The sequence below is a fragment of the Diceros bicornis genome, chromosome 4, assembly GCF_020826845.1.
Source record: "Diceros bicornis minor isolate mBicDic1 chromosome 4, mDicBic1.mat.cur, whole genome shotgun sequence".
NCBI classification, from domain to species: domain Eukaryota; kingdom Metazoa; phylum Chordata; class Mammalia; order Perissodactyla; family Rhinocerotidae; genus Diceros; species Diceros bicornis.
The window spans coordinates 93,879,549-93,892,522 of NC_080743.1; the positions used below are offsets into that span (position 1 = coordinate 93,879,549).

General features: G+C 35.0%; 1 protein-coding gene across 1 annotated transcript in view; it reads right to left on the bottom strand.

Moving 5' to 3' along the window:
* Window positions 1-12,974, bottom strand: part of DNM3 (dynamin 3) — a 523,181-nt gene that overhangs the window by 135,842 nt on the left and 374,365 nt on the right. The window contains exon 15 of the mRNA XM_058540062.1: window positions 6,093-6,202. Coding sequence (XP_058396045.1) covers window positions 6,093-6,202 — 110 coding nt within the window. The remainder of the gene's footprint in view (window positions 1-6,092; window positions 6,203-12,974) is intronic.

Genomic DNA, 12,974 nt, shown 5'->3' on the forward strand with positions numbered 1-12,974 from the left:
TTCAAAAACTGTAGCCAGGGTACTGGTCAGTTCCATGTCGGGCTTTGCAAATGAGACTAAAAGCGTTCCACGGAAATCTGTAAGACTTAATAGCAAACTAAAATACCTATATGAGAAGTTTAAAATCTCTCCATTGCTGCTCTTTTAGGAATAATTCCATTTAAAATCATAGGTGGAATTCCTGTTCCATTGTTAATATCAAAACTATGATATCAGAAAGACCCTTGGATCAGGAGACATCAGACCTGTGTTCCAGTTCTGGCTCTGTCATTGACTGCTTTTGTGACTATACTCCAGCACTTAAGTGCTAGAACGGAATACACTATCATATGATCTGGTTAAATTTTATTTTATACACTATAACCCATTTGTTTCATGTATAATATCCCTCAACCAGACTACCTTTTCTTCCTTTTTTTATCTCATCACTAATTTCTTAAATTTTCTGTCTTAAGATCAGTGAAAAATGAATGTTGTATGACACTCACTGGTGATTACAAATGTCATGCAAAACAAGATCACATTTGTAGTCCATTTAGAGTACCAATCCTGATATGCAGGGCTGATAATGCAGAAATGCCTAATAAATACTTTGGAATGAATAATAGAATAAATATTTATTTACTGAGAGAATAAATAAGAGAACAGGAGAATGAGAGCTGTTTCTCTGTAACTGGTTTGAAACACATTCATGTCTGTAAACACAAAGAACCCCAGGTTAGCTTTCCAGATTCACTTTTATCACAATTCTCACTTCTGGGGGAAGTCAGACACATGGTTTTGTGTTTCTGCAATCTAATGGTAATGAAAGTTCACTTCATTTCAAAGTGGCAGAATGGAAAATTTAAAACTCTTTCCTACAAGACATCTAGAATTGTTGAAAAACATTATTTTAAATATCTAAGCTCTCTCTGAAATGAAAAAAAACCTTACGAGCCAAAAAAAAAAAACCCCAAGAGGAGATACATCTTCTGTCACTTTTGTCACTGGATGGTGTCGGATTCAGTAGCCAAAAGGCTTGGATTTTAGTGGCCACAAAAGGATAGAAAACAAGATCTTGGGATTTATGTGAGAGCCAGGACTCTTCAAAGGACACATCCTCAGAAAAAGGATGAACTGAAAAAAAAAATCTGTCCACTATCAAAGAAAGAGACAGGCAAGTTTGTTTTGGCCTAATCAAAGATGAAGAGGTTATTAGTGAACTGAAAGATAGAACTAAAGAAATGACCCCAAATTAGGCACAGAGAGATATAAACAAAATAGAGAGTTAAACATATAAAGAACAGGATAAAATGGTCTAATATATGTCTAATAGGAATTCTAGAAGGAGAATCAAGAAAGATCAGAGACAAGACAGATGTCAAAGAGATAATGATACATAGTTATTCAGAATTTATGAAAATAATCAATCCTTAGGTTTAGAAAAAACAATGAATCCCAAGCAGGAAATATAAAGCAAAACACACACATAAACATGTTCTATTGAAACTTCAGAATTCCAAAGACAAAAGGGATCTTAAAATCAACCAGTGAGAAAATACAGATTATCTATAGAAAGGAACAACAACTAGACTGGCAGCTGACTTCTCAAAAGCAGAGCTAAAGCAAGAATATAGGGGAATAATAACGTTAACATTATGAGATAAAATAACTATCAATCTATAACATCCAACTGAAGTATTATTCAAAAATGAGGGCAAAGTAAAAACATTTTCAGGAAAACAAACATCAAACTGAGAGTTACAACCAAGTAGCACCCACTGAAGGGATTTCTAAAGGGTGTACTGTAGTATGAAGGAGAATGAACCAAAGTGAAACACTGGAACGCAAGAAGAAAAGTGAACAAAAAATTGGCAATCATGTTAATAAATCTAAACAAGCATTGCCTATGTGAACCAATTATAATATTGACTAAGGTGGTAAATAAGTAAGGTGGAACTCAAATAGTGGATAACAATAATAGTAAATCAGGAAATCAGGAGAGATTTATTGGAGTTAAAGTGTTTTAAGGTCATTTTGGAAAGGGAGTAGAAAGACTAATTTCAAACTTTAAGTCAAAAATACTAAAGGGATGTCTACAAAAATAAAAATAAAGTATATAACTTCCAAGCCAAGGAAAAAATAAATTAACTTGCATCAAAGGAAAAGAAAGCAGGAAAGGAGGGAGGGAAAATAAGTATAGAAAAGGCAGGGTAGAGAGAAAGACTAAAATAAAATGTTCAAATTAAATTCAATAAATCAGTAATAATAATAAAAAATGTAAATGGACTAAACTCACTAGTTAAAAGAAAAAGATCTCACATTAGATTAAAAACAAACAAACAAATCCAGCTATATGCTATTATAAGAGAAACACAATAAAAATACAGGAAGGTTGATGGCAAAAGGAAGTAAAAAGATAAACCAAGTCAATATTAACCAAAGAAATGTAGTATAGCTATATTAAAGTCAGAAAAAATAAATTTTAAAGCAAAGAGTATTATTAGGAATAAAGAGAGTTCCCAAGAAGTTATTAAAAAAAAAAAAAGTCACCAGGAAGATACAATTCTACACTTGCATGAATCTAATAACACAGATTGGCCTCAAAATACATAATGCAAAAATTGACAGACTTACTAGAGTATTCAAGCTCATAATCATAAAATGAGATTTTTAATACCCCTCTGATAAAGTAAGATCCTTTATGGCTTTTATTTATCTCCCTGTCAACATTCTTCTCTAGAATGTAATCTAAAATGTATAATCTTTTTTGTCTACTTTATTCATAGATATATTTTAAGTACACAGAGCAGTACCTGTGACATAACAGTTGCCTAATATATATTTGTTCAGTGTTTGAATTAATCAAGATGAAAATGATAGTAACTATACAGATTAGATAATACAATTAACAAGCATAATCCAATGGATTCTCATGGAACCCTGAACTCCCAAATTAGAACATTCTTCTCAGTAATAAATGGAATATTTTTGAAAATTTACCATGTGCTGGTCCATATTCTCTGATTATAATACAATTACCTTAAAAATTAATAAAAACAAAACAATAAAATTCCATGCAGTATAAAATGTGAAACACACTTCTAAACAACTCAAAGAAGCAATCATAATGAAGATTATGAAAACAGAAGATTGAAGGAAATTGAACTTAATGATAATAAAAATATTACATTTCAAAATTTGTGGTAAGCAGCTAAAGACTACCTAGAGGAAAATCTATAGATTTATATGCATATATAAGAAAAAGAAAGGATAAAAATTGATGAGCTATACATCTAAATTAAGAAGTTAAAAAAAAAAAAAGACCAACAAAATAAACACAAAGAAAATATAAGGAAGGAAATAATGGGAAGAGAGACTATTGAAATAGAAAAAATATACACAATAGAGGATCAAAAGTCAAAAGCTGGTTGTTTGAAAATAGATAAAATTTTGGCAAGAGTGATTATGGAAAAAAGATAAGGCTTACTATTAGAAATAAAAAGGGGTCAAATTTCAGATACAGCAGGGTTTTGAAAAAACAGAACATTAAGAAATACTTGATGCTAGTATATTTAAAAATGAACAGAATGGACAATTTTCTAGAAAAAATATAATTTTTCCAAACTGATTCATGGAAAAAAAGAGAAAACATGAACAAATCTATGGTCATTAAATACATTAAGTCACTAGTTAAAAGTCTACTTACCAAAACTGCCCACTAGGGTCAGATGATTTTACGAGTGAGTTCTACCAAACAACCAATTAACAGTTAATCCCTATCTTATACAAAGAGTTCCAAAGAACAATAAGGATTTATTCCTAGTTCAATTATAAAGCTAACAGAACCTTGGTATAGAAACCAGGCAGGGACAGTACAGAAAAGGACATTTATGGCCAATCTCACTTATGAACACAGATGCAGAAGTCTAAATAAAATGCTAGCAAACTTAAGCCAGGAATGCATAATAAATAATACATCACGACTTAACTAGGTTTAATCCCAGAATATCAAGGATGGTTTAACATTAGAAGATCTATTAATACATTTTACCACATGACCAGATTAAAGAATAAAAATCATACAGTCTTCTCTGTAGAGGCAGAAAAAGCACTTGATAAAATTCAATGCCCATCCATGATTAAAAACAGAAACAGAAACCTTAGTAACTAAGAAAACAAGGGGTCTTCTCTACCTGATATCAGCTACCTATCAAAGACTACTTAACTATAAAATTTTGAAATAATTCTCCTTAAAATCAGAAATAAGACAAGGATCCTTTGTTGTATTTGACATTGTACTGGAGGTCCTAGCCGGTACAAAAATAATTGAAAATAATCAAGATTTCAAAGGAAAAGACAATGGAGCATGTGCCTGTAGATGGGACATCCTTGTACTCACAGAGGTCTCTGAGAAGTGGTTGAAGAGTTCAATACCTTCTGAGAACTCTAGGATTCCAGAATACCTAGAGTTTAGAAGTCCAGAGTTTTCTTATTTTTGCAACTTGCTCTTTGTAAAATCCACAGTTGTATTTCATCTAAAAAGATGCTCTACCAATTCACTGATTTTTCACTTTGTACCAAGCCCTTTTATACCCTGAGGTTTCCAAGTTGACCAAGGACTCAAATTTACTTGGACCTCTTATGTGACAGTCACACTTCACACTCTGCATCCCAGCAAGAAGACTGAGCACACCTCGGAAGATTCCTTCAGGACCTCTCAATTCTCCCCTGCTCTGAGGAAGGTATGTAAACAGTACTGAGGGTGGCCTAGTACCAGCACACACTACTGCTCCCTCCAGGAAATTCTTTCATCCTTCATCATTTTCAGCATCTTTTTAGCCAGCTACTCTCAAATAATACTAATCTATAAAAAAATCCCATCTCAATGTCTGGTACGGGAGTTGTATTTAATTTTCTTTCCCCTTGATTCTTTAAATGCCTTGCTCTTGTGGTTTTTCTGAGTATTTTCGTATTATGAGTCACTCAGAGTAACTGCCTGGGAATGTAGGAAGAAGGTGTTTTTTTGCTATTTTGATTTACTGTGTGATTGACCCTGGGCCAGTCATTGAACCTAATCAAGGAACTTCATTCATTGCTAAATAAAGATAAAATGCCTGGCGAAATGGGTTAAAATTAGACCTCGCCACCTAATGACTCAGTCTCTTAATAACTGACTCATAGAAATTAATTAGCTCTTTCCTACAATATTTCCATTTGGAAAAGATCTCTTTTATTATCCTTGCCTAGTTGTAGCGCTTTTACATCTCTCTGTCTGTCCTCTGTTACCTCTCCATTTATTTATTTAACTTTACTGCTCCGTTTCGGTCAACAACCACAGCCCTCCATGATAATCGGACCCAAATTAAGTTTTGATGCTGTAGGTGAGCAGCAGTAAAAATAAGAAAGAAAGAAAACAAAAAGAACTATAAGTGGAAGGAGAAGTGGACTTAGACACAGAAGTCTTGATTCAGGGTTATGCTCTCCATGTGCTAATTTTGTGATCTTGAGAAAGTCAGTTAACTTCTCTGAGCTGCACTTCTAATTTATAAATTGTAACCACACGACACTGTCTTTCTACGTCATGAGTGATTGTTACAAAATTCAGGCAATGAACACAGACAGTGCTGTGAAAAACTGTAAAGTACTATGTATTTGTATTCACATTAACTGAATAATTCTATTCACTGATGCAAGAATTTAGTCTACGAGACTTACATGAGAAGGTCTTACGTGATATCCGTCCATGCTAGACAGATACTATTAAAAATTATAACTGAGTAATTTGTAAATATGTAAACAATAAAGTCAGGGCAAGGGAGGTTTTAGAGTAATAAAATGTGGTTTAAGAATGGAAGCAGCATGATTTTGGTGTCTACTGGAAAAGCAGGGAATAAACTAATTAATACTTGAAGATCCTTCTTATTTTAAGTTTTAATCTTTTGAATCCATAAACTATGGTGGATGCCAAAAATACAAAATAAATGAAAGGCAAACTGAAGAGTTGATAAATTTCAAGGTGGGACCAAAGGAACTATTGCAAATATTATCCCTGGATCATTTAGAAATTCAAGGGAAAAAATCTGAAGACAGAAGCTGCTTCATTTTCTCACCTTTGTTCTGTATTAAAGAGTGCAAATATGTGCTTGCTAGACATAAAGCTCTTTTCCACATCTCGAACTTTCAGGTTGTCCAAGGGAAGCATATACTTTTTTTCTTTTTCCTATTAAGAGAAAGAGAGAATTGGTTTTAATAAAAGATCTTGAAGCATGCCAATGGCAACATATCACCTGAGTTGGCCAATACTTGATTACAGTATTTTGAATACCATCACACTCTATTTTGATACCAGCTACCAAGGAGTAAAAGTTGTCTGAGAGAGGAGACTCCAGTGATTCTCAACACGTGGTGGGAAGAATGAGGGAGGGCAAGTGTAGAGGAAGGCAGGGCTCGGCCATGAAGAAAACACATGGTCCTCTATCCTTTCTTCCTCATGTGGGTCCCCTTAGATGTTTTAAAATGTTAGTTTGATATTAAGAATTTAGCCATCTGTTAATATTTAACAAAAATGTTCTGGTCCTAATTCAATGAGAAATGCCAGATGGATTTCATTTCATATTTTGTTTGCAGCCTAAGCAGTTTTGATAGCCAGTACTGGCAGGGGACTGAAAGCACAAGACCCCAGTATGAATTACCCCTACAAACCATGGTAAAGCACAGAAAATACTTCCTCCATTTGGGTCTAGAATAAAATGTGGGTCCAGGAAAAAAATGATTCCATTAAATTGTGCAGCACTTTGAGAATAAAAGAACCTATTAGAAGTGGACTGATATTAACTAGAACAAATTATCTTTTAAAATTTACAATTCTTTAGGAAGAAAATGGACATTAGAGAGGGAAGGTCTGCAAATGGGACCAAACTGGTCTTAGTAAAATATAGTGAATGCCAAAGAATTATTAGAAATGTTTACTTTTGGGGACTGGCCCAGGGGCAATATTATCGTATGTATAAATGCTTAACAGCCAGTATCATTGGAGAGAGCCAAACACTCAGTCACCGTCTACTACCAGGGGCATTTTAGCACAGTCCCTGTTAAACAGTAGTCCCCTGTATGGTCCCGGCCTATATCTGCAGTGCTAGTCCTGAGAAAAAGCAGGACTAGACTCCAGAGGAGGGAAGGATGGAGACTTAGCCATGACCTTTAATAAACAACTATTAATGTATTTCCTCTGGGAAATACATGCACCATACAGATATGTTGGACACAAGCATTTTTGTTCCTGAAGTTCCTACAGCAGCCTGTTGAGAACTTGTGGCTAGGCTCGATAGTGTGGAGCAGAACTCCTGCGCTCCCTAGCCAGCTTGTGGCGGCCATGTTGTCTGCAGACCCCAGAGAGAGTTACTGCAGGGAGTATCAGTGGCTTTGCCACTTCTTACTCCTAAATTAATCAAGGCAAGTTGGGCAGAGCACATCAGAATAACGAGGCAGAGAGAAATAGATGACTAAAGAAGTTGGAGGAAGCTAGTCGGAGAAGAAAATGGCTGTCCTGGCAGACAACGTCTTCAAAGAAGATAAAAAAAACACAAAAGAAACTAAATGGGAGTGAGAGAAGCCTAAAAATAAGCATGAAAAGCAAAGCACTGCAAGAAGATTCCCGTATTTCTTGTACCAAAATTAATATATTAGCAAACACAAGGATATTCCAAATAGCAAAATAAATAATTTAAGTCAATGAAATATCATAGTTGAGTCTAACTTCTTTGAAACACTTGTCAAACTATTTTAGGACAGAATTCTAAGAGGCAAGATCGTAGATCGAATAAAAAGCTATCCAATACATAATCAAATGAAAATGCTTGAGACCCAGGGAAAATTCTTTATTGGACATTTTTCAATGCCCTAAATTTAAGCAGCTGGATTTTTTTTAATGCACCATCCTATTCAACCTTTGAAATGATGGATTCGCCTTTTAATGGGAAATCTGCATTTCATTGTAAAGATGGAACACAATGTCCTTGGCGTGTTTTCTATAGAAGTAGGCTCCCTTTTGTGCTGCATTCTTTAGCGTACAGTGAAGACCGAAAATCCAGCAAGTTTATGTCAGATACTAAACACTGGAGAAATACACACATATGCAGAGAGAGGAACATGAAAAATGTAGTTTCATTTCCAAAGTACTAAATGTCATTTACCTAAGGTTTTTGAGGACATATTGCTAAATTATTTCATAATCAAGAGTTTTAAGACTGACAAAGGAAGAAGAAAGTGATTTGGACTAATTTATTTAATTAAAATTGTAAGTCAAATGGAGAATTAAATGAGAGAGCAATGAAACAGTGTATCATGGATATTTCTAAAATTCTTGGTGCTTTTGGGAAAGAATGAAGGTCTGCTAAAAGAACATCCTGAATATGAAATAGCTAAAATAAACAACAGGAGTAGAGGAGGAGAAAGGATAAACTGAATTATAATTTCCAAACTACAGTGAGTCTTAACACCAGCTTACTTGAGACATTTGCTACAAAATCTTTGTTGGTTCTATTAAACTGTCAAATAATGCACTGTCCAATATGGTAGCCACCAGCCACAGGTGAGCACTTGAAATGTAGCTAGTTAAATTGCAGTGTGCTCTACGTGTTAAACACACCCCAGATTTCAAAGACGTAGTATGAGAAAAAGAAGGTTAACTATCTCGCTAATACTTTCATATTGATTATATGTTGAAATGATAATAGTTTGAATATATTGGAGTAAAGTGTTACTAAACATGATTTCATCTGTTTATTTTTACTGTTTTGAATGTGGCTGCTAGACAATTTAAAATGACATATGTGGCTCATATTAGCTTTCTATTGACAGTGCTGAGCCCCGTGTACTTATCATCACTTTCTTTCCTCTCGTCTATACAATTTTTTCTCTTTTGACCTCCCTGTTTCTGCCGTCAGGTGTATTTTTCATTCTCCCAGTCACCCAATCTGAAACTTCACTATCTTTTCTGATGTATTGTCTTCCTTCTCCTCCTTTATTACATCAAGACTATGTTGCATTGTGTTTGAAGCATTTGTCAGAGCTCCCCTCATTGGACATTCCCACTACATTAATCCAAGTCCCTGGCATGTCCCAAGCATGTGGTTATAAATGGCCTCCTATCTAGTTTCCTTGCCTTCTAATTCCTCTAAGATCACCAGGAAGGGCAATTTTCTAGCTCTACTCTGTCAAATTCATTCCAGTACTTCAAAACTTTCATAGCTCTCCATTATTTATGGAAGAAAAATCCATGCAACTCCTCAATGTGACATTGAAAAACACCTACAAATTGGTCCAATCCTGATTTGTCAATATATCCTTTACTCTTCCATAAGAAGCCTCCACTTCAACAAAATACCCCTTTGCCAAGTCTTTTCCCAACTTGAGATAGCCTTTCAATTTCTTCCTACCACATCAGTTTATTATTTAGAATCCAGCTCAAATTCTACCTTCTGTGCATAAAATTTTCCCAAGTTTATAACTGTCTGTCTCTCTGTCACTCCTGCATCTCTCTCTTTTCAATTCATACAATAGGTATTGTTTACTGTATTCATTTTGAATTATACCTTTTTTGAGACATCCTCGTCTTGTAAATGCATTACATTCAAAAATTTCTGTGAAGGGTGTTCATTTGGAACTCAGAACGTTCTGTCAATTCTATTGTTCAAATAGGTTACATTTGCAAAGAAAAACAAAAATGTAGAGAATGTTTTTCACAATATTTGTAAGTAAACAGGAAATAAAATTTGATATTTTAAAATTTTGTCTTAAATAGGCATTTTGGAGGAAGCACTTGTAAAATTCTAAAGAAAATTTTTTTAATGAAGATTCAGAAAGGAACTTCTGCATATTTTCAAAAGCTTCAGAAGCTGATGTCACTGATTCAACATCATTCTTTTCTTCACTTTTAAACGTAGTACCTTTAAACATAGTACCTCAATATGAGACAGTTACCAGCACTATTTGTATGGGAGGCATCCAGATGACAAGCATTCTTTGTTTAAAGAGAGAGGGAACATGAGAGAGTTAATGTTCTTTCCTTGCAGTAACTTGGCAAGAGTGAGAAGAAAGAGGAGAAATAGGATAGGCCAAAAAAGGATGCATCTAATATGGGAAAGACTGTGCTCTGAGGTGGAAGTAACTGAACTCTGAGTGGTAAAAGGTAAAAGAGGTTTCAAAGTGGAGGGAGGTGGGAATTATGGTACGGCCACCGTATGTGTTCATCAACCTTGAAAGGAAAGAAAAGGATCAGTGAGGGACAGATGTGGGGTTGGCAAGTGCCCAACAATGGCCTCTAGCTGGCAGAGCACCAGCAATATAACTTGGCTGCTGGAAGGAGCTACAGTGGGTATGAGGAGAGGGTTTGGTGTGTCGAGCAACAGCTCCTGCGTATGCAAAGGACTGAAAAGTCTTTAAACACTTGGTGATTTACACGTAGGGAGTTTCATAACTTGAGAGATGTTTGAGTGGCATTGCTTTGATGACTACATTGAATCATTTTATTTGTACATACCTTTTCTCACTAATAAGGCAACAAAATCTTCAAGGATAAGACCATAAGTCCTTCCCTATTTCTATATATTATAATGCCTAGCATAGTGTTGGTCATTGAAATTTACATAGCATATATTATAAATGTTTGTTGAATTGATTTGAGAATGTCTGATAACCAAAGCCAAATGTTGAGTAAGATAATTGATAGTCACATATATTTGAGAACTAAATAAAAATTCTATGGGAAAAAAACCCCTGTATAAGATGCTTAACTGATTGGCATTCCTTCTGATCATTCAACTTTTACAAAGTTTAGACTGACTGCCATGTTTATTTCTATCTCTGCCTTTGTTTGTATTGCTTCTCCTTGCTAGGAATGCCTTCTTCCCTGCAAAAAGGCAAATACTAGTGGACTTGAATGTCCACTATTACGTCAAGTGCCACCTCTTCCATGAAGCCTACTCTGATTATGGCACATCATAGACCTCTTTCTTTTATAGCTCTCAAATTTTCCATAATTTTTGCCATAGGCTATATAGGATGCCATTTCTTATGTATGTTTACTTTGCCTCTTTAAGTAGATTGGAAGCTCCCTGAGGGGAAGAATTGTGTTATAATTTTTTTGTTTACGCTTAACAGTTATTACATTGTTACATATACAGACTTTGCTTAACAAACATTTGATTGTTGATGATGCATCACAAATAAAATTCCAACTTATGTTAAAAATTATCTAGGGGCCGGTCGGTGGTGTAGTGGTTAAGTTCACACACTCAGCTTTGGCAGCCCGGGGTTTGTAGGTTCAGATCCTGGGCACAGACATATGCACCGCTTATCAAGCTATGCTGTGGCGGCGTCCCACATGTAAAGTGGAGGAAGATGGCATGGATGTTAGCCCACGGCCAATCTTCCTCAGCAAAAAAGAGGAGGATTGGCAACAGATGTTAGCTCAGGGCTAATCTTCCTCACTAAAGAAAAAAAAATTATCTGACCAGATGTGATTAAAAAAATTTATTTTTAATGCCTCAAAAGTTAATTTTGAATGAATTTATAGTTTTTTGCTTAGTATCATATATTTTTTTAGGTAAAGTTTTACTAACCTAGACCAATATACTTGATTTGATTAGTACAAACCTCATGGCTTAAACATATAAATACACTGTGACAATCCAATACACTTCAAAACAAAACAAAAACAAAAACCAGCAGATATATTGCTCTTAAGAGGTAAGAACAGGTGAAAAGTTTTAAAAAATGGTAGAGCATAAAAGAAATTAGATTAGAAGAAGATAAAGAAAAACACAAGAAAAAGCCAGTAATGGTACCAAATACATTTTTGAAATATGTAATAATGGCATCAAATTTATTTTCTAAGTATGTGATATTATAATTCTTCACTGGCTTGCTCTAAGATTTTAAAACATCATGACAGTATTTCTCAGGCTAATAAATAATCAGATTAGAAACAGGTTCCATGACAGATTAACAGAATATTCCATGCTGCTGAGAATAGCTGCACTTCACTAGAGCAAAGATTCTTGGTTTTGACCACACCTCATATCATACTCGCATAGTAATATTCCATGTGTATTCTCTACCATTACATTTGCCATACTGTATACTCCAAATTTGTTAAAGGTCTCTTCTCCTATTGAAAAACTGACATTTATCTGTCCTCTCTCAGTGCTGCACCACTTTGCTAGCAATGAATGCAACATTCCTAGGACACAACTGCACCAACAATGTGTGTAGGCCACATGGGCAGTACTGCTGCACCAGCCAAAGGAAGAGACTGAATGATTGTGCCACCAAGAACCTCATCCAAAAACAGGGCAGTAGCCCATAGATTAGTCCAAGCTGAAAAAATTTCCTCATCCAGGGGCTGTAAATGTTTTGGCAGAATACTGAAAACTCATGAAATACCCTGGGACATTCAATTATTATAATTTGCTTGTTGCTCAAGAGAGAGTAATGTTGATCAATATTTTTCCTGACAAAGTTTTATTTTTTCCTTGATACATTGTGGCCAGAATGTGTGCAAACAGGGAAACTGGAGACATTGTCCTGGGTTTCTGGGTGGGGACCAGGGCCAAGAAAAATGTGATGATCCCATAAATTAATGCAAGCCTTTCATGCCTTGAGTAACTGACACAAGAGTTATGTAAGCACACATATTCATCATGCTCCCCACCCCTACCTCATTCTCCAAGATGACAATGTATTGTCCTTCAAAGTAAATTCAAATTCCTTAACATATCCAGTGCACGGGACTCCTGCTTTCCAGGAAAGTCACTGCATTTTCATTTTCTGCATAGAACACATCCAATCATATCTTCTTGTCTTTGTCTATAGTATTTCCTCCACTAGGAATACTTTTGCCCATTTTCCAACTCTGCTTCTCCTTCCCTCAAACTGCCTGCAAAAGATTACTCCATCCATCTCAGACTTAATATACATTTTTTCTTAAAGTA